The 21,737-nt window shown below is 46.2% G+C and overlaps 1 protein-coding gene across 2 annotated transcripts; it reads left to right on the top strand.

The window, feature by feature from the left end:
* The first annotated feature begins 6,656 nt into the window (after positions 1 to 6,656).
* On the top strand, positions 6,657 to 14,189 carry ODC1 (ornithine decarboxylase 1). Of its 2 annotated transcripts, none has more exons than XM_069605974.1 (12): positions 6,657 to 7,135; positions 8,537 to 8,684; positions 8,762 to 8,907; positions 9,320 to 9,493; positions 9,596 to 9,768; positions 11,116 to 11,250; positions 11,335 to 11,416; positions 11,689 to 11,772; positions 12,433 to 12,595; positions 12,700 to 12,815; positions 13,203 to 13,417; positions 13,747 to 14,189. In XM_069605974.1, exons 3-12 carry the CDS (start codon positions 8,806 to 8,808, stop codon positions 13,883 to 13,885), a joined length of 1,383 nt encoding a protein of 460 aa, XP_069462075.1. In that variant the 5' UTR covers positions 6,657 to 7,135; positions 8,537 to 8,684; positions 8,762 to 8,805; the 3' UTR covers positions 13,886 to 14,189. The 2 variants fall into 2 exon arrangements, with proteins under 2 accessions (XP_069462075.1, XP_069462076.1); XM_069605975.1 differs by having other exon boundaries at positions 6,962 to 7,135; positions 12,703 to 12,815; positions 13,747 to 14,028.
* Positions 14,190 to 21,737: the final 7,548 nt, after the last annotated feature.

Here is a 21,737-nt window from a genome sequence, read left to right as displayed (position 1 = left end):
GGGCCACGGGGGTGTATTCCTAATGTATGGAGGCAATTGTGTTGGTTAGCACATGCACTGCACTTACAAGAATTTGGATATGACTAGCACTGTACCTGAAGAACTGTGATGGCCCCCACAGATTATTAACCCTGAATCAATCATATTTGAACAGGCGGTCTTTAAAAAGCTGGAAGAGCATGTTCCCTTTGTCCATACTAACTGCACTCATTAAATTATCCAAGAATTCTGAAATTGTTATAATGCCTGTGGATAAGGGCAGAGCTATTGTGATGAATACAAATGATTACCACTCTATGGAACAAACAAAATTATGATCCAGAAGCTCAGCAACTGGGCATGCCCCATGTGGATCTTGTTCAGTATGTGCCCAGACCAATAGGAGCACTAGTGCTGATATATTATGGAAGTTTCCACGGGTCCAGAAACAATTCACCAATTGTAACAATGCTTGTGTAATTTATATCATCATGTGCCCTTGCCAGTTTATGTATGTAGGCATAACAGAGAGACCGGGCAGACGCAGAATCATTGAACATAAATCATGCATAAGGACCCCCAAAAAGGACCCCAAAAAACGGACAGCACCTTTAGTTGAAAATTTCCTGGAAAAGGGACACCATGCCCAGGATTTCAAAAGGACAGTGCAGGTTGGAGAGCCAGGGTGCAGCTACTCAAAGGCATGACCCTCTAACACGGACCATATTGTGTGTCCCTGTAGAGAGTGGTCCACTGCTCCTTATCTTTAGCTTTTTGCTCCGAATTATAAAATACACATCTCTGAATGCTCTAAGATTTTTTCTGTCGTAAGGATATGGGTGTTGCATCTCACTATGAGCACTGGTCTTGGTGGCGCCAGGGTAGGCTCTGATATACGGTGGCATTCGCCCATTCCAACATGGCCACCTGGAAGCCTCGCTCCTTTGGTACTCAACTGGCTGTTCCTGTTTGTGCTATGACTCCGCCTCCGTGCTGTCACATGACAGAATATATACAGTCTGACCCTGAGCCCCAGTGCGTCGCTACTCCTGAGCATGACGCTTCGTAAGTATGCTAACTAGGGAATGCTGTTTTCCAGCTGCTTGTTGCTTCACCCGCTCACTCTTTCTGTCCTTCGCAGATCTTTTTCTCTCGTGGTTACGTCCGCCCTTCACATCCCCCCACTGACAGAGCCTTTTTTTGTAATGACGTTCCATTCCTGCCGCCCTCGGAAGTATATGTCCGACAAACCCATTCTCTTGTTCCATGTATCCACGGAACAACGGTAGGAACTCGCACTTTTACTTTTGTTGCAGAAGTATTAGAGATTGTATCCGGTAGACATTTCCATTCTAATCTCAGAAAGCTTACCTGCAAGCCGTGTCTCGTAACATCAGGGATCTACTTGCCTCAAGTTTCGCACTCGCAAACTGCAGGATTCACGTCATTCGGCAGCGCCCTCCATTCACGTAGGTCACAAGGGAACGGTACAGAATCTTTCTCTCCCATAAACAGGCACAGGCAGATACCTCCACTCTATTCATCTTGGCTCTCACTCTTGTATTTATACTCACCCCTCTTATTATCTCTGATAGACTTCATGAGGATATCTCCACCTGAAGGTGTCCAGCCCTGAAAATCCCGGTCCTGCTTTCCAAAGATCAACCGTTGACCCACACTCTCAAATCCTGCACAGGGTTTTCTATTTCTACCCGAGATGGGGATTTTGCCTCCCTCCATTCCCTGTCCTATCCAGGCCGAGGGCAGTAAAGTTCTCAGGGGGACTGTCATCAAGGAACTGCCATCTGACCAGGTTGGTGGCTATCTCCATATCTAAAACGTGTACATGACCATGGGTCATTTGCATACTCCATGTTTCAATGCAGGATGATTTGTTCCTCCATCCTTTTTAGATGACTGAACTTACTCTATAGGTTGCCAGTAGTTGGTCTGGGTATCAAATGGGGATGCCTTTGATTCTATCCATATAGGGCCAGTAGGTTTTGTTTACGGTTATCTGGCCTTGGACTTGAGTATTTCAATATGGTGCCAGTCCTCCATGCAGTGAGAGAAGTGTACTAAACAAAGTAGTGAAACTGTGGTCTCGGCAGGGGACAGGTGAGGTGGAAGCATAGTGCAACATGGAACGAGGTGTTGCGGTTGGGGCATTGCAATAGACTAAGTAACTAGTAACTAAGGCTCCTATTAGAACTGTACACTTGCACAGGGACATGAATGGACAAATCTTCTATATAGAATAGTGAATATGGTTGTAAAAAGTATAATAGTAAACAGAAATAAATAAAAGTAGTAGAACACTGCTCCCGACCGTTCCTGCACACTTCGATCACTGCCTTCATGTTAACACAAGCTAGTTGGCCAGTTTCTATCATGATTGCTGTTTGGACGTGGCCATACCCACCAGTTAAGTCTACTGGTTACTATTGGGTTTGTCGCTGTCCGACATGATATGTAATAGTCATGTGATTGGTGTTTCCTTAGCTAACGGCCGGAGAGAGGATGGCGCAGGTTATTCTGTTCTGCATCACATAGTAGAGATAGGGATTCATTCAGTTTGTGTTCTACAGCTCCTGTCCAGGTTTGTTCAAGGTTGCCTGTGTATTGGGGGCACCCATTGTTTTGAAGCCTGCAGGGACCTGGAGGTCGGATTATAATCAAGTTCCCCCTGCTTTTCGCCTCCTGGCTTGTCACATTATTTCACATGCCCTTGATAACTACACCATATGATATTTCTTGTGCAGTGGATCAAGGTAGGCTGAGCTACACACTGTGGTTAAAATATGCATACATTCTACCACATCCACTCCCATGGCACCTGTCCCTCGCCCCTCCTCTCCCCCCTCCGATATAGTTAAAAACCTAGGCTGCACTATGGACTCAGGCCTAACCCTCTGCCGTCAGATCAACGTGCCAAAATGCTGTCACTACCACCTCAAACTTCTCAGACGCATTTTTCCCTACCTCTCCTACCCGAACAGATTTGCTGCAATTATGTCTACTGTGATGTCGAGACTGGATTATGCCAACTCCCTATACTTAGGGGCTCCAGCATACCAACTCAACAAATTCCAAAGAGCCCAAAGGCTGCTGCAAAACTGCTCCTTGCACTGGGTCTAAGAGGCCACATATCACCAGCTCTCCGAACCCTGCACTAGCTCCCAGTCGAGCGAAGGGCCCCCTTCAAGACCCTATGATTCACTCACCGAGCAGTGCACAAGTCCGGCCCGTTGTACCTACAAGAAAAGGTAAAACCATACCTCCCATCCGGATCCCGCACCCTAAAATCAAGCAATGCCCTCATTCTAGTAATTCCAACCTCTAATTCTGTCAGGATTGGAGGATCCGCCTTCTCAACCTTGGCCCCAACTCTGCGGAACTTGCTTCCCCCACACCCAAGACTATTTGACGTTCTGCAAAGCTCTAAAAACGTGGCTCTTTCCATAATATCGGCCACCTGGAGCGACTGATCCTTGCTTCTTAATGACTAATGCTCAATAAGATCCCGAGCAATGACACCACTGAATACGATTACTAAGTCACTATTAAGCATGCGCATGCTTAAAATCTGAATAGCGAGCTCCTTAGATCATTACACCTCCCAAACACTCACCTCCCATATCACTATGCTTACTCTCTACTCTACACCAACACACAATTAGAATGCAGCTACACCCCTCGATCAGTTTTGGCCTAGCTGCTTGCATACGAACATTACCCCATGAACACATCATCATTCTAATAAAACGCAGCTACACTTGATGACAAACTGGCCGAGCTGCACACATAAGCATCCTACACAGGCCTAACGCAGCCAGAACCCAGTCTTGGTGTCCACCCTCCAGACTGCACACATTCAACTGATGTCAATACCACCACACCTAATGCTAAAATGCAGCTACCATCAGACAATTACATCAGCTGCACACATAACTAGTGCACACAAGCACCCTACAACACCTTACTCTCTCAACTGACCTGGATTACGGTCCCCAAGAGCGTTCAAGCTACCAGCGCTTTGAGGTCATACCAATGATATATAGAGCGCTATACAAATGCCAAATGACATAACATAACTACAGAGATGTTGTCAATGCACTTGTGTGATTCATTTCCCTGGGGAAATCTGGATTAATCCAATTGTAAATGTGTCTTGTGTTTTCCCTCACTTATCTTGCGTGTTCATTGCATTTTAGTTTAGCAGAGGTTTATTCATTTTGCTCAACCAGTTCCTAACCACCACATACGGTGGTTGGCCCGCGTGCCACTTATACCTAACCATGTTTCGTGATTCCAAGCAAATTAAGCCTACACCATTCTTACCCGCCCTTAACTATAATTCCTGGACTCTACTATAAGGCCAACGTACTTCTTACCTAAATTAAGCCTAGTCATTAACTCTCAAAAGACAGATCCTTTGAGTGGTGAGATCCATCATTCACCCTTAACCAACCGGTACTCAAATGGATCCCATACTAAGTTCATGCTCCCAAGCCACCCTTGTTGGATTATCAAAATTTGAGACTGGGCGATAGACTCCAGTCATTACCTAATACGGATCAGGATAATGGAGTTTACATCAAATCTGTGTCCTCAAATCGCCCTTGCCAGACCATAGACAGAAATCTCAGACTCGGCGCTAGACTATCGACATTGCCGAATACGCCTCTTGCCAATTTACTGCTAAACATCCCTATAAAACTCTCTGTACCTAGGAAAGTCTCAACGAAAAATACTACCAACTATAACAAGTTACCAAAACAGAATTAAGAAAGTACCCTCCAAACCAAAGTCCTTACACAGACTATTAAGGGGGCACTAATCAATGCCAGATCGCAAGTAGCGCATGCGACAGATATTGCTGATCTAATCACGGCCGATAATCTAGACTTCCTGGCAATTACAGAATCTTGGCTGCATGCTGAAGCAGGACCGTCACTCTTACTCGCTGTACCAGACAATTACACTATTTAAGAGCGGACAGAGTAGATGGCAGAGGTGACGGAATTGCCATCATAGCTAAATCAAACTTAGATCTTAGATTAGCTACTACGCCAAAATGTTCATTGTGCGAACTACTGACAGCCAAAATACCAATTGACAATTCCTACACCTTAACCATTCAGCTAGTATACAGTCCCCCTGGGCCAATTGGTACCTTCGAGGAACTACAGGCAGACTACAGGCAGCACAGATTTTCAGCTACTAGGCGCTGCAACGGAAAGAGGGTCACCCTTTGCATCGAGCTCCATGAGCATGAGGTCAAGTGCAGCTGCACATGCCTAGCGCCGGGCCAGACTGCCCACAACCGGGAGCTTCTGGTCTAGATAACGGTGCATCTGGCAGCACGGGACCAGCATGTCAGTAAACTGAGTCATATAGTGTTGTCCTTGCTAGGCAAAAGGTGGGGCTGAGGTTGTACTATTCTCCCCTAGCAGGTAAAAAAGGCGACTGGCCCTGTTCCCAAGCAATCGAAATAGTTACGCTTTTAGGAGTAACTGCAAAAAAGAGCCAATGTTCACGTATGCATTCAGAGAGGTACATGCCAGTGAACACAAACACCGTACAACACATTACATATGAGACAGATGTATAAGCAGATACGTGTACATGTGCGTACATATAAACAGGGCGCGATGACAGCATACTGAAGCGTTGATGAGTCACGGTTACCCAGAGTCCTTCATAGGAATACATGAGGTAGGGGAGGGGGTCAGCGCTGTCATCCGGAGAGTGTAGTTAACTCCTTGAGAGTTTGTTCAAATGATACACTCATTTGCCGGTTTATATTTTATATAAGGCACCCCTTTTGTGGAAAAATAGCGCAGTTCAAACCAAAAATGCGTTATGCTTGTTCAGCTAAGGCTTACCCTGCTTTGCCCGAGGGGGCGGTATGTAGTTACTTTCAGCAGGTACTTTACTAAAAGGACACGTCTACAGAGCGAATGCAGACGAACATGTCTGGGACTTTATGTGGGTTAACCACCCACCCAATGTGTTTTTTCCTGCCTCATTCCTTTGCGTCCTGGAAAGAGTTCCGACTAGACCCGCCTCTTTCCCCACCCCGAGCACTTCCAGATGTCCTCCGATAAAAGGCAGCAACGCAAAATAAGGGCGGCCAGCAAGCAAGCGAATTAAGTATTTTAAAAGAGTTGCCATTTCCGTCGATCGTTCAACAAGAGACCCAAAAAAAGTCAATTCCACAAAAGCCTGCTTTGCGATCAAACTGCAAAACTCAAAATAAACCTGCCTCGTCGATTAATAAGCGACGAAAAAAGCTCTTCCTCTTTCTTTCGAATGTTTCCAGTTTTTTTAAGACAAGTTATATTCCTGTCACTCATAGAAACACGTCGCTTTCTCAAATATAAACGTCTAGCAAATGACAGCAACACAAATTAGCGATAAAGGAATATGAGAGCAACACAATAAAACCAATCTTTTTAGATGTCTAAAGTGCGTGTTTTGGCGCGCAGCCTCGAGTTTCTGACCAGGGTTATTTAGTGCCATCTTAGAAGCCTTGCCTCAAACCATTAGTAAGTGTTCGGTAACCTAACGGAAGCCAGTTTGTTCTTGTAATTCAAACGGCAGGCGAAGGCATGGCTCTGTCGTCATAATGCAACCAACTGCCTACCCCAGAGCCGGGGGCCGCCCACGTTGGCGGTTTACTACGCATGTGCAGGCTTGACTGAATTCTTAACTCGGACTTTGCCGTCAGTGTGACCCACTACTGGGTCGAGGCGTGCCCAACCAGTCCAGGTGTCTAAAGCTGAAACTAGAGCCAAGCGTAGTGACGTCACAGCATGGGAGCATGGGGCAGCCAGCACGCGGCCACGGAAGCACCGCAGAGCTGAATGGAGCCTCCAGGGGGCCGGAGCAAACCGATCAGCGCTGGTTTGATCTGGCGCGTCTCTATGGCAACGGCAGCTGCACTATAAATAGGGGAGCAGGGCTGGCAGGAGCCTTGTCAGCTGCCGGCATTTCGCGGAGGAGGACGTGCTTGGGTTACGCGCTGTCGCAAGAGTCTAGCTGCCTGCCTGACGCCCTTTCTGCTCGCTCTCTCGGTGCGGGGTAGCGTTGGATTTTCTCCTTAAGGATATTCGTGCCTCCATGGGTACAATCTTCGTAAATGCTTTTTAAGGTGAGTTACAGCGCGGAGTACGTCCTTGTAAGCAGGGAAGCCATCTTCTGTTACGCATAGCGAGCAATGTGTGGGTGGGCGTACGGACTGAGCCACGATTTCAAGCATAACGGTCGGCAGTGGTACCTCCTGAGCCTGATTGCTCCCCACCCCCCTCACGTACAATTTGGCTACTTTCTATTTTTGAAGTGATCAGTGTGGTTGAGCCAGATACACAGCGTCGCCCGCGGCTATAGCCACGGCGCTCGCAAACGCGTTTCCTTTGTCATTAGTGAACTGTTTCTTATGCATAATGTGACTAATGTCAAGGACATCTTCGTCTGAAAGGCCCTCAATGCCACGTTAACTGGCCAGCAAGCATGCGCCAAATTCCAAATCGGTCGAAGAACGAAGCCCCCCATTAAGTGTATGTATCCCGGTAGGGAAGATTTTAGCGGTCGTTGGTGTAGCACTGTCTTGGTGTGTGTGTGTGTGGAGGCAGTGCATGGGTTGGAACTGGCAGCCCCTTTATACAAGAATGCATTAGAGGGGGGGGGGCTGCATGGTGGACGGAGGGTAGTTGGAGAATGTGGCGAGGTACTTAAAGTGGGGACGATTGGGAGAAAGTACTGGGTTTTTGGTGTAGTTGCCAGACCAGTGCTTTACATTTTAGTGGTGAAATAATTAATGATTCTGATTTAATCTCATAAAATAAGAATTACATTTCACCCATATTCTTTACATGCTTTATGTACAAAATGGTGTACCATCATCGCCTACCAACGGCCCCAACCAGCACTGTTTCAAATTGCATCGCTTGATTTGAAGGGCAGATGGTGTCGTCAGCCATTCGTTGCACCGGAGATTCGTGTATGGCTGGGGCGGGGGGTACTGGCACAACCAATTTCACCATCTTGTGCCAGTCACTGAAGTTTCTTGGCGTCCCGAAGGGAAGGAATTTTATATGCCTTGTTCTGGGATATTGTACGTGCGGCCTGTGAGCTATGGGGAGCTCTTAATTTCCCATCTGCATATTGGGCGGTTATTCGGAACACACTGCATGACAGGTGGGGTACACGGCGTGGGCAGTTGGGGAGAGGGCATGCCAGACATATATTCACCACAACGTAGCGCCGGGCAGAAGCATGCGATTGGTAGTGTCTAAATAAACTTGGGCTGGAAATGAGTTTCCCTTTTTGGCAATACTGGTAACGGCACCTCCCCCGGAAGCCTGTGTGCCAGAGGTGGCGTCATGCGCTCCTTAAGGTGTCACCGACTCTGCTGCAGCCTTGTGCCACGTGGCCAACCGAGGCAGTATACGGCTTTACAAATGTCTTTATTTAGCCAGTGATGACGTTACCATTCTGCTTTCTTTCGGCCAAGACGTGAACGTTCGTAATTGATGATTTTTATTTTTTACAGAACAGCAGCAGTACAACATCCTACACCGGCTCCTCAGGGGGTCTGAGGCTTGCCTTGTACTTGCCCGGGTTCTATTTCACGGGAGAGCCCCCTTGGGAGCAAAGCTGAGGGCCTCTTTAGAATAAAACCCCATCTCTAACTTATCCATGTGAGTATATACCACCAATTGGCGAGTGTTGTGTTCCCGATTGAAGTCGTGGTATTAACTTGTGCTTTTATTTTCAGTTTGTTGCATACCGTGTGTGTATATATATATATCCCCTGGGACCATGCAGAACTTCAGCAATGACGAATTTGACTTCAGTTTTATTGAAGAAGGATTTTCTGCTAGAGACATTCTGGAGCAAAAGATAAACGAGGTGTCTTCGTCTGTAAGTAATCGGCGATTTTAATAACTATTGTTTGCTCTATGTAATCGCACAAAACCGTGGAGATGCAGACCGGTGGGTTGGCGAAAATGGGGAGTGGGTATAAAAAGTAGTTTCTGCTTTCTTGCACTAGGTGGGGGGGGATCATAAAATCGTTCAATATAGGGCCCTATCAGAGGCTTCCCTTGAAGATTCAATCCTGAAATTCTATTTTTAGGGACTTTGTTGTAAAATCACACCCAGGGCCTAAATGTCTTCGTTGGCTTCGATTTGGGTATTTAGGCTCTACATGTGAGGTTTGTTAAAAAAAAATGGCGGGGTGGTGCCTGCCGCCCAGCTGGGGCCTTTGACCTAAGTCTCTGTATTGGCTTGCTCTTAGAGTAGGATTTAAAACTGCATTTTATCCCTTTTCCAGGATGATAAAGATGCCTTTTACGTCGCAGATCTTGGTGATATTATCAAAAAACACCTGCGTTGGTTTAAAGCTCTCCCTAGAGTCACTCCATTCTACGCAGTGAAATGCAATGACAGCAAAGCAATAGTCAAGACACTGGCTGCTTTAGGATCTGGATTTGATTGTGCAAGCAAGGTATGCATTGTGCATTTTTACCGACTATGACATGCATTGTGCGTTTTTAACGGGCATGTCAATGTTTAGAATCTAAACCATGCATTTTGTCACTGTCCCCAGACTGAAATACAAATTGTCCAGAATATTGGCGTGTCGCCAGAACGAATAATTTATGCAAACCCCTGCAAACAAGTATCTCAAATAAAATATGCTGCCAACAGTGGTGTCAAGATGATGACCTTTGACAGTGAAGTCGAGCTGATGAAAGTTGCACGGAACCACCCACATGCAAAGTAAGTCCTTGATCGTGCACGTCATGCCAGTTTCCCATTGGTTACTTTCACAGCCACTGCCCTACTCATGGGTGTAGTGGTCCCAATCAGATCACTAACCACCTTTCCCATGGGCATCAGTTTCTTTGCTGTTCTCGTCTACCACGCACATGTTGTTCTCCAGCCTTCTGATCTTTACTTCAATACTCCTGAACGATTTCCCCGCCCTATTGATTGATGCCTTATGCTCCATGTCTAATGACCTATGTAGACCCCAAAGAACGGACATTTCGTTAACCTATGGCTTCCCTGCTGCATCCATGGAGGCTCTGAAGCTTCTATTCTGATCTTAATCCCTGCTCTCCGGCTCCTCACCCCTTCATTCTCGCTACTCGTCAAACCAGAGCAAGTATGTCTTGCTTAAAGCCCTCTCTCCCTCTAATCGTCCCCACCCATCCCTTTATTCCTATACTGTCCCCCCACCCCCTTCTCTCCTACAGCTTCATTCCTGGATCTCAACAAGCCCGCCCTGCTTTTCAACTTGCCAATTTGCAGCAGAATGCATGTTTTGCCTCCCTCAATTCAACTGGCATCTTCTAGACCTACAAAAATCCAGTTTCTTTTCCAAAGAAAAACTGTTGTGCCCCAACACCAACGTTGGACAGCCACATTTTCTTGGGCTCACTTGCTCTTTTTAAAGGTCCCCGCCATCCACTCTTTGACTGCTCCCCCACCAAGCTTTTAACAACCAGACCTGACCCTTTGTTTGGCACTAGGGCCATCTCCTTTCAAAATCCCTCCCTTCGCTAACCACATCGATTTTGATGAACACACTAATTCACTGGCGTTTTGCTTGTGCATGGACCCAAAGAATTGGTACATCTCCGCCCTAGACACAAACCTTGCCTCACTTCGTTTGGCTTCAACTATATTTCTGATGGCCAAAGCCCCCTCCCCCTACTGTTTTGGAGCTGAATGTCCATTGCTGCCTCGTGGGCAACTTATTCTCGCACTCTCCATGCAATATGGCCTTCATAAAATCATGTCGCTCTTTTGACTCCAATGGTCGTGTGATCTGCTTCTGAGACTGCATATGCATTTTTGCACTGTTACATGCTTTTTGTGTATTGTTCCTTCCTGTCACATTCCACCTGTGCCCCCGAGACGCCCCCTCCTCCCCCTGTACTGCCTCAGCCTCCCAATGTCTGCCATAGTTCCAAAAAGCTCGTTCCCCAGTAACCTCTGGTGTAGCATGTTATGGTAATAGTTGTTCTGTTCCGAATTGTCTCAGTGCCTAGGATTGTCAACACACGGCTATCAAACTTAGTCTCCTAACTCTAAATGCATAAACTGCTCTACTTTTACTAGGTTGGTTTTGCGTATTGCAACTGATGATTCCAAGGCAGTCTGTCGCTTGAGTGTGAAATTTGGCGCTACCCTCAAAACAAGCCGAATTCTCTTAGAGCGAGCACGAGAGCTCAATATTGATATTATTGGTGTGAGGTAAGCGAGTTACAACTACTTTTGTGAATTGAAACTTATTCAGTTTCTATTATATGTATTAATCCAGAACTCTTTCCTATGCAGCTTCCATGTGGGTAGTGGTTGTACTGACCCATTCACGTACGTGCAGGCAGTTTCTGATGCTCGTGTTGTCTTTGATATGGGGGTAAGTGTTGTCTTTGATATGGGGGTAAGTGTATTTGGTGATGTTTACCTATTATCCGATTGCATTTCATGTCCCTGGAACTCTTGACGAGTTTGTGTGCACCCCATCATATATGTGCAAGTAGTAGTTTGCTGCAAATCCAAGCTAGTTAAACTAACACTGTGGTATACAAAGTGGGGTCACTGACTATTGTGGACCTGCCAGAATCCGTAGTGTATGGTTTGGAAGCCGGTTCTGGAACTGATAATTAAACTTTTTTTTTTTTTTTTTAGGCCGAACTAGGTTTTAGCATGCACTTGCTCGATATTGGCGGCGGGTTTCCAGGTTCTGAAGATGTCAAGTTAAAGTTTGAAGAGGTAATTTAAGCACATCATCTGATCGGTTACACTATAGCATTACCCGTTTATTCGCATGTGTCCCTTGTTTGTTCATGGGTAGTGCTCCTCAACGCTGAGCACTTGCTAGGAAACTAGAAACTTAAAACTGGCAATTCTTGGGGGAAATTGCTCAGTTGTAACGTGGTATACGGTATTTTTCAAGCTGACAGTTTTGCAACCTGAAGGGTTGGAATAGACGGGTTGGAATAGTCTAAGTGTAAAATAAATCTGAGCCAAGCTGGGATTCATCGAACCTCTTGTACAAGAAGCACATTTTTGCTGGTCATATTTACGGTTTTTCTCGGGAGACAAAGTGGTCAACTAACTGCTTAACACTAGAGTTGCGATTATGTTGTGGCTCGACTGATTCTAGTATTAATATGGCGCATGTGATTAGTGTTTAGATACAATGTGTCAGCATAGCAGAAGTTGTGCAAATGTTTAACATAATGAGGTATCTCGTAGGAACCATTGGTAGGGTCCCCCTCAGTGGATGGGGCATTTGGTGGTGGGGCACCCCCACACACTTGGGAGTGGGGGGGGGGTTAATTGTATACTTAATGATGATGCTCCCCCCCCCCCCCCCTACATGTTCATGGTCGCCATTGTTGCATAATATGGATGCCTTTCTTCCCACAGATAACAGCTGTGATAAATCCTGCTTTGGACAAGTACTTTCCTGCAGGTTCTGGAGTTAAGATTATTGCCGAGCCGGGACGTTACTATGTAGCATCCTCATTCACTCTTGCAGTTAATATTATTGCAAAGAAAGTTATGTTCAATGAGCTGCTTGGTTCTGATGGTGAGTTTGTCTTCACGCGCTTATTTGTCTTGTGTCCTTCAGCAGTGTGAAAAATAGCTGTACAGGTTTGTAATGGATTGCATTTTTATCTTTTCTTTACCCAGAAGAAGATGGTGGTTCTGATGACAAGACACTTATGTATTATGTGAACGATGGTGTGTACGGCTCATTCAACTGCATCTTGTATGATCATGCGCATGTTAACCCAGTTCTCCAAAAGGTATGTCTTCAAGTGCAATGCAGTTCACGGACGCGCGTTTCATTTGCATAGAAGTGGGTTGGTTTGGCGGGTGTGGGGAATCGTGCTGCAATTTACTTGGGGGAGACAGAATGGATGTACAATATTACTACATTGGCAACATGCTGCCCTCTAAGCAACAATAGGGTCATCCTGTACATGTTTGCCTTTTTCTGTGATGCAGCAAGTGGTGCTTGGGCCACTTTAGCTGGACTGGATGAATTGGTATGGAGCCTTTCTGCTTGAATTTTTCTCCATGCTTATTCGCTGGGTTTTGCAAGCAATTCCCGACTGCTTGAGCTGAATTAATCGTTGATTCTTGTACTGCACATTATGGAGTGCTGTAAAATCGTCGTTTTTTTTTTTCAGAGGCCAAAACCAGAAGAGCGTCACTATTGCAGTAGCATTTGGGGCCCAACTTGTGATGGTCTTGATCGTATAGTTGAGCGAACTGATTTGCCAGAGCTGTACGTTGGTGATTGGATGATATTTGAAAACATGGGTGCCTACACTGTGGCAGCAGCTTCAACATTTAATGGATTTCAGAGACCAACCTTGTATTATGTGATGTCCAGACCAGCATGGTTAGTACCTTTTTCCAGCATGAGATGGTCACCAGCATTAGACTGTATGGCATATTTTCCATCTTGATGGATCATTGTAATTGCATGGATTGTTGACATATCTGGCAAGACAAGTTGTAGTATGCAGTCTCTCGTTCTGATGGCGCCACTGCCTCAGTATGTAGCTAACCCCCATGCTAGCCTTGTGTCCCTGTAAGAAGGGGAAGCATGTCTTGTGTGCATGATCAGTTTCTGTTGGGAGTGTTTCAGGGATTTTGTTATACATTCGCTGTATGGAATGGTAAAAAATTGATCTGCATGTTGCCTTACTATTTTCTTCCCTCCTACAGGCAACTTATGGAACAAATCAAGGAGCATGGTGTTCCTGAAATTGCACAAGATGTTGGTGCCCTGCCACTGTCATGTGCTTGGGAAAGCGGCATTGAAAATCAACCTGCACCTTGTTCTTCAGCTACCGTTAATGTGTAGACTTTTTTTTCTTCTAGCAAGTGGGTGTAGTTTTTGGGACCATTAGGATTCTTTGTAGAATATACCCACTTATATGTAGTGCCAGCATCAATGCAACAAAATGGATGACTGTGAGATGGGGGTCACATTTATCTGTGTTCCTATGGAAACTTTTTATATGCATTTAATTTTTATTTCAAATGCAACATAAATCGGCCTGTCAGTCAAGCATTTGTAGCTTGTATATTGGCAGAGTTGGCTGATCTAGTGTTTTTTTTATTGTTTTTAAATATGTTTTTTAAAATAAAGTAGTTTAAAATACAAATACTGGTGTGGTTTATCATCGTGCTTGTGCTATCGGGATCATTGAGTGTTATATGGATTGCCTGCATTGGGGTTCGTTCAGAGATGTGGGAGAGGGAGTTTTGTAAGGCAAGACAAGACGCTTGTGTTTTACCTGTCCGCACAATGTTAATTTGATGTAGCAATGGCTCTGCCCTACCCTGCCTAATATGTAATAACTCCACCCCCCCCCCCCCCCCCATAAATGTTCGAGAGGGTTAAACTCGCAATTCTCTCCATATATGGAAACGGATATATCCTAGTTTGGGCGTTCATTGGTATGGCATTGCCCAAATTTCATAATGGCCCGCCCTCTCCTGCACTGCAAACCAAGTCCACTGCAAGCAGTGACCACCTAAAAACCATTGACCCAAACGAGGGTCTGCTGGCTAAAGAGCAACCACCGCCGGACCAGCAGGGAGCCAGTAGGTCGAGCAAGTGCTGCTAGACCAACGAGAACTTTTGTAGGGTGAGCAGATTTCCAAAACAAAACCGGGACGACCAACAACCTAAAGATGCACTACCCCATTGCAGCCCACCATTACCAAACTCCCACAGCCACCAACTTCTCCTTTCTATAAACTGTATATGATCTCATAACAAGCGTTTGCTCTAATTGATGTAACCTGGCTTGCTGTACACTCGCTTCCAAGCCAGTCTCTGTAGCACAGTCAGTAAGTGTTGTGACTTTTATGTGAAAGATTGGGGTTTGGGCCAATCTTCAAACTTCTAAAGGTTGAAAAAAAATAATGACGATTTTAATTACTGTAGCCACACAACCATGCAAGCCCCTCCTGGGACCCCAGGACGGAGGGTGATTTCCCCGACAGTCATTTGGGGGGGGGGGGGGCAGGGGGGGAGACCCAGATGTCTGGTCACCCTACACTTGTGGCGCCAATAATGCGCATACTGTTGTAGTGTTATAACTGCCCCTTTTGGGCTGGGACCAAGCCTGATTAGCATAGGGTCTTCTCCTTTTGTAATGGCTTGGCAGGTGAAGACCAACGGTCTGAAGTGTTGCCCAGAGATTACGATAATTGTAATACTTCACTTGTCACTCCATTTGTATGAGGATGGAGGAACACTCTACCAGCGCCTCAGCCAATGGACTTTGCAACTATTGTATTCTATTGTCGGGAACAGTTATTCTTAAAAAAAAATGTGCTGCACCTTGCACTTCCTCTAAGATCATGGCATGCTGAACATTCGCTGTGGGAAGCAGGAATACAGTCTTATTTAAATGGAAAGCCAGAGTCGGCGCGGAACTGCAGCCTACTGCCCTAAATGAAAGACTAGTGCAAAATGGAAGGCGCGTGTGACAAGAGGCCCATATGCCAATGGATCTGTACCCCATTATTGGCTGGCCCACCTCTTTACCCTTAAGGATGTTTTCTGCACCTCATTTCATCAACTTCTAACCTCCCCTTGGGTGACTTAACATCCAGTTGGGCGCCTTCGCCTCAACATCCACTTCGCGGATCACTCTCCCTCCCCTCCGGTTGAACCCACTCAGCTGGATGCCATCATCCATTCCAGCCTCACTCGCTCCCCCTCTGGTCACCACTATCTCATGGTCTGACTATGCTCTCCTCCCACCTGGGTCCCTTCAGCCCCCCTACCGCACCCACAAACCCTGCCAACTTTGCCCAATGAGTCACCCACTGACTTTGCTTCTACCTTCACCCTCTACCGAAGTAAGACTCCACCACAGACTGTGCTCTCGGAAATCTTCACTCATCAATCACCAATACCGTGACATCCTTTTCCAAGTGATGAGCATCCACTTGAAACCGTGCAACACCTGGCATGACTGAACATGCAGCCCTGAAACGATCATATCGGCAGAATGGAAGTGGCAAACCCATGCTCACCCTCAGAAAAACTGGCCTGCCGCTGACAATATGGAACTCGCCATCTGTGCCAAGAAAGGCCCCACATTCAGGCAAGGGTATAATCTGCAGCTAGCCAACCCTTCTGCAGTCTTGCTCTCTGGCCCTGTGCAAAGCACTGGCCACACTTTGCCACTCCTCCTTCCACCTTCTCCTTCACCCCTGAAGCTAACAGTTATCCCTTCTATGAAGGCATCTTAACGGGTCCAGGACCATCAAGGACAACATTGGCTTTCTTGCCCATCACCACTGGCTCTTTTCCCTGCCTCCTTCAAGCACCCCCCTTGTGCGCCCACTATTGAAAAGGCTGTCACCAGACCCTATCCATCTAACTACCACCCTATTTCAATCGCCCCCTTTCTGTGGACTGCATTTGTTTTGTCCCCACAATCATTAATCTGGATTCTGTGCATCCAGAGGTGTGGAAACTGCTCTTCTGAACACCAGTGAACTGTTCGCAACTCCCAGCTGTCATCATTCTACTTGGCTTAACTATTCCATCCTCATACAAAGGCTCCACGATAACCCTAGGTATCTCTGAATGGGATCTGGCATGGCTGACCTTTCTTAACAGCTCTTCCCATTTCATCCTGGACACCTTCTCCACTCCTACTTCTCCTCCTGTGATGTCCCCAGGGATCTATCTTCTCCCCGGGCTCTACCTCCTTCTCAGCCGGCTTCCAGTGTTATGCAGACGCTCAACCCCAGACTTCCTGCTGACTCAGTCAGACCTTACTTCAAACATGACTGCCTATCTGCCATCCAGGCCTGGTGCACTTCCAATAATCTCTACCTCAATGCCAGCAAAACAGATCCTGATCGGCATCCCTTCTCCCTCTTTCTTTGGCCTCCCACCTTGGGCTCTCACCTTGCTCCTTTTGAAGCCGGAAACCTTGAAGTCATCTACTCTCTCCTTCCTCCCACGCAGGAAATTGCCAAGAAGTCTGACTTCCAACTATTCTTCTCAAAGGAATTCTGGAATTCTCCCATTTCTCACTTCACATAGAAGCTCAATGTTTCCCCAGCCCTGGGTCTCTCGGCTTGACTATTGCAACAGCCTACTCCATCTACCTTCTACCCCGCCCCCCACTCCCTCAGCTAGTCTAGAATAGAACAGCGAGACTTAAATCCAGGGACCACATCTCTCGTGCCCTAAATAGCCTCCACTTGCTGCACGGATCATCCAAGTCTGTCTGGTGCCCTATCTGCTACTGTCTCTTACCAAATACACTCCTTGACTTTACGCTCCCCTGGCACCAATTGTGTGTAAATCGCTTTGCTAAACAGAGCAGGCCACCGCTCACTTTCCTCAGCTGGATCCCTCCTTGGGAACAGTCTCCCCTCTGCCTGTGTCTTGAGCTGGACCATCCGTTCCAAAAGTACCTCGGCTCCTTTTCCTCCTCCATCCCGTCTGCCTTCCTCTGCTAATCTCAGTTGCTGTGATTAGTGTCTTGGACTCGTATGAATCCTCGGGGCCTCTGACCATTTACAACCAATTTCCAGAGTCATCCTTCAGCACTTGCCTCAGCACACCCTCTGCACTGGTGATTTGCACTTTCCACCCAACGTGGCTCGATTAAAATAAACGAGTACCAGTGATTTGGGTAACGATGAACTTATCTGCCAATAGCTCCAAGATAACCCTCTGGGATTGAATGTGCCCTTTACAACACAACTGTTATGTAAGCAGATATTAGTCACATTCTGGAAAACTGTTTCTTATAGTCCTCATCTTGGCCGGACCGTCAGGGAATGGGGAACCTTTTGTGACTGCTAACTCGGAGCTGGTCAATTTTTCATCCCCAATGAGCTGCTCGGTTTTCCTTTAATCAGGAAGCAATGCTTCCTGTGCTGTCTCCCGAGACAGCAAACCTAGAAGAATATCTGCAGCACACCAGACAGGGTTTTATGCATCTACGCTGGCAAGATGGCTTCCTCCAGGAAGTCCACAGCTCGCTCTTCCTTTTTGGAGCCAATTCTAAGGGAAACGAGCGATCAACAGCAACAAAGACTAACTGGGCAACCATTTTTACATGCTACGAGGGGACAAACGGCTCTTCTTGACCTCCATACAGGGCATTTGCAGTGCCCCACTGTGGCTTCTCCAAACAAAAATTGTGAAGCACTGCAGATTGGTGATAGTAAGTTCCCCATCGTCTGACTTTGGTTCCAGGATCCTGCAGTCCAGTTCACACTGAATTCTCTGGAATTTCACTAGTGATCAGCATCTAAACAGTGCTGGCCTTGGTCACATTTTCAATTCTGACACTGTCTAAAATGTCACCTGAGTTTCTCGAATAGGGTTTCCATCACCTGGTTACTGCATTTCCAGAGAAATGCATGTCTAAATTCCAAGAGCCTCTGGTGTTCTGAAGACATATTACAAATGGCTCATAACTGGAACAGTAAAGGAGTCGCTCAAATGAGAAATTGAGACTGGCGATAAATGTGCTGCTAAAAACACAGTATGCCAACCACTAATATTGATTTCAAAGCTACAGATCTAAAGCCCTTGGTTAGCCATTAAATGAGGTTCGTACCTCAACCTTGATGGTGAAATGGTAGGGTCATGAACTTTGGAAAAATAAATACATGTCATGATTATACAGGTGAGTCATGCCCCGATTTCATGCCCCAATTTAATTTTCCTCCATTATCACACCTTGCTAAAACACCTGTAAGATCACTCCAACAATTGCAATCTTCGACTACATAGGTATCAACCAGATATTGCACAATGCATTTAATAATGGAGCATCATGGAGGACACTCCCTGAGCAGTGGTCCATGGGCGCAGTAGTCCCGTTGGAGGCAGCATATGCGGTTGAATGGTGGCGTGAGTTGCTAGATCTGGGTGTGTGCAGTTGAGTAGAATCCCCTTGGTTCATGCCATGATAAGCAATTTCCACCAAGTAATTCAAATCCAATGTTCTGGATAGGGTACCCAAATATGCCTGTGCTCAGGACCACAGCCCATATAGACCTGATCTGTACAATGCATACTCTCAATGGAGCACAAAACCTAGTGTGCTGTTGTACTGGGTCAAGTACAAATCCCAACAAACAGGCCACAGATATACAGATACTAAATTGTGAAAAGTCCCCTTTCTCGCTGTGAACTTGGAACTGGTGTAAGGGGCTAATTTCTTAAGGGAGGGAGTGGAAGTTTAAGCTTGACATCTGCATTATCACGATTCATTCAGCAAATATATACTTTTCTTGTACCTTCATGTGAATAGCTTTATATTATGCTATGATAATAGGCTTTTATACTTAGGCAAAACACCACCGTAGAAGTATCACAGCACCTAAAATTGCCTGTGGGGTGGCATACTGTGCCCCCACCAGAGGTATGTTGTACCGAAAGATCAATAGCCAAAATAGTTTTGTAAGTCCTTTTATTCCAGTTGCACTTAGGTAACCGAGGGAGATCCACCGGCTCCCACCACCCAGGCGACACATTTCCAGCTGCCAGAGTATGGACGCCAGTGGCTGAACACGCTATTGCACAAAGACTGTATCTAAACGGTTGCATGAACAAAAAGTTCTACAAATGCTACCACCAAAGGTTTGAACACCAAAAGTTCGAACCTTTGGTGGTAGCATTGCAGGTAAGTTAAAAAAACGGACTGCGGGGGTGTCCCCCGCAACACCTCGCTCACCTACCCCTACAGCCCATGTAAAAGAAAAGGACACTGCGGTGCTGGTTCCTGATCACGGATGTGAAAGGGAACTGGCGCCGTAGGGACTCAGCGTGAAGAAAAGGGTAAGTGGGGTTGGTTTATGTTGGGTGTGTCATGGGTGGGGGGTGTGTCATGGGTGTTGTGTGTGGGGGTGTGGGTATGTACATGTGTTCGCACGAGAAAGGTGCACACTTTTGGTGGTTCGCACCTTTCTCATGCTCCGGCTGTGGCAAAATCAGCCACGGTCGGATCCTGTAGATCCCGAACACACACTCACTCATACATCAACCTTCTCTTTTTTTTTCAAATTGAATTTTATTGGGTTTTTACATCAAAAGTGAACAGTCGGGTGAACATATAACTGAGCAAACTTGGTAATATCACAAGATCATCGCGATCCACTTCAATAACAAACCGATAGTAACATACATGTTCACTCTCGATGGACATATAGTACGAACCCCTAACCCCCCACAACCCCCTTGTCCATTCTTTGACGACTTCTGGATATCGGCGATAGCTGTAGTTGTCTTAAGTGGCGGTGTGACGTTGATCTCTGTCGGTATCATAGGTTCTATGCGAAGGTTGTGATGGGGATGGCTATTAAGCAGTACGTAGATCACTATTCGGTTTCTGGGTATGGGCCGTTGCGTGGCGTTATGGTTAGCTGTGAGTCGGTAACGGCCATACTTGTAATTATTGTTCAGTGAAGTCCATCCAGGCTTCCTCCTGTCGGGCGGCCTGGTCATGAAGGGCCGCGGTTATTTTCTCCATTGTGTATATATTAATGGCGATTTACAGCCAGTCTTTTTTGTCAGGTAGGCGCAGGGACTTCCATTTGATGACTAGGGCAGCTCTTGCCGCCAACAGGTGGGGGGATATCCATCCTTTTACGCGTACCACTCTGCCGTCGTCTTCAAGGCCAAATAAGATCAGGAGAGGGGATAGGACTCTTTCTATGCCATCGAATTGTTTAATCCGTCCCAGGACCTCTTGCCAATAGATGCGTACCTTGGGCCACTTCCTCCACATGTACCAGTAATCGGCGTCCATGTCGCAGTGTCTCCAGCATTTTGGGCTAGATGTTTGGAACATTTTCGAGAGTCTGCAAGGATCATACTGACATCAATGGAGCAGTTTCAGAACATGTAATTTGTACTGGGTGGCGATTGATACTTTAGCTGGTGTTTCGCAGATTTTGTCCCAGGCGTGTTGTTCAAATTCTCTATTAAGGTCCTTTTCCCATCGCTCTTTGAGGCGAAGACTTGGAGTTTGATCTTTGGTGATCAGGGCCTTGAACATTTGCGATATTAAACCTTTCGATGAGTTGGTCGTGTCCAGTATCGATTTGAACGGAGTCAGCTCTCGTCGTGTGGTTTCCTTCCTTGATATGACCCCTTTTAATCGTAGATACAAAAAGATTGGAATTGTATGGAATTGGAGTCAACATTCTCTTTGACAACACTCTATGACCACATGTTACATGCCTCCATCCATCCATCCGTGACCACGTTACAGGCCTCATCCATCAGATTGATACAACACATCTCCCTTCTTTACCGGACACACATGTATCTCATTCACATTCATACACCCACGTTCAGATACAACACACCTACTCTTTCACACCACATTCTCACAACACCACAATATAACAAATTAGACACACAACCATACTACGTTACCCTGCAATAGGGACTGATACTGTTTACACTAACCTCTATGAACTTCTACTAGTTCTCCATTCGATCTCCAACTAATTCACTTCCATATGTCTAGGGACCTCTTTACCTTCACCAAACTTATAGGTGACTATCAGTAATGTACTTATCTAGTGTGCCTTCCCGCACACACTTTATCTCAACATTTCACCAAATCACTGCAGGCATGTACATCATCCCACAATATATCCCAGCGCCCGCACAGCAACGCTCCCCATCGCCATATCAGTACGGCATA

Source organism: Ambystoma mexicanum, chromosome 4p, assembly GCF_040938575.1.
Source record: "Ambystoma mexicanum isolate Mex_15411 chromosome 4p, UKY_AmexF1_1, whole genome shotgun sequence".
NCBI lineage: Eukaryota > Metazoa > Chordata > Amphibia > Caudata > Ambystomatidae > Ambystoma > Ambystoma mexicanum.
The sequence above is the reverse complement of the archived record's forward strand: the minus strand, read 5'-3'. Positions and strand labels throughout refer to the sequence as shown.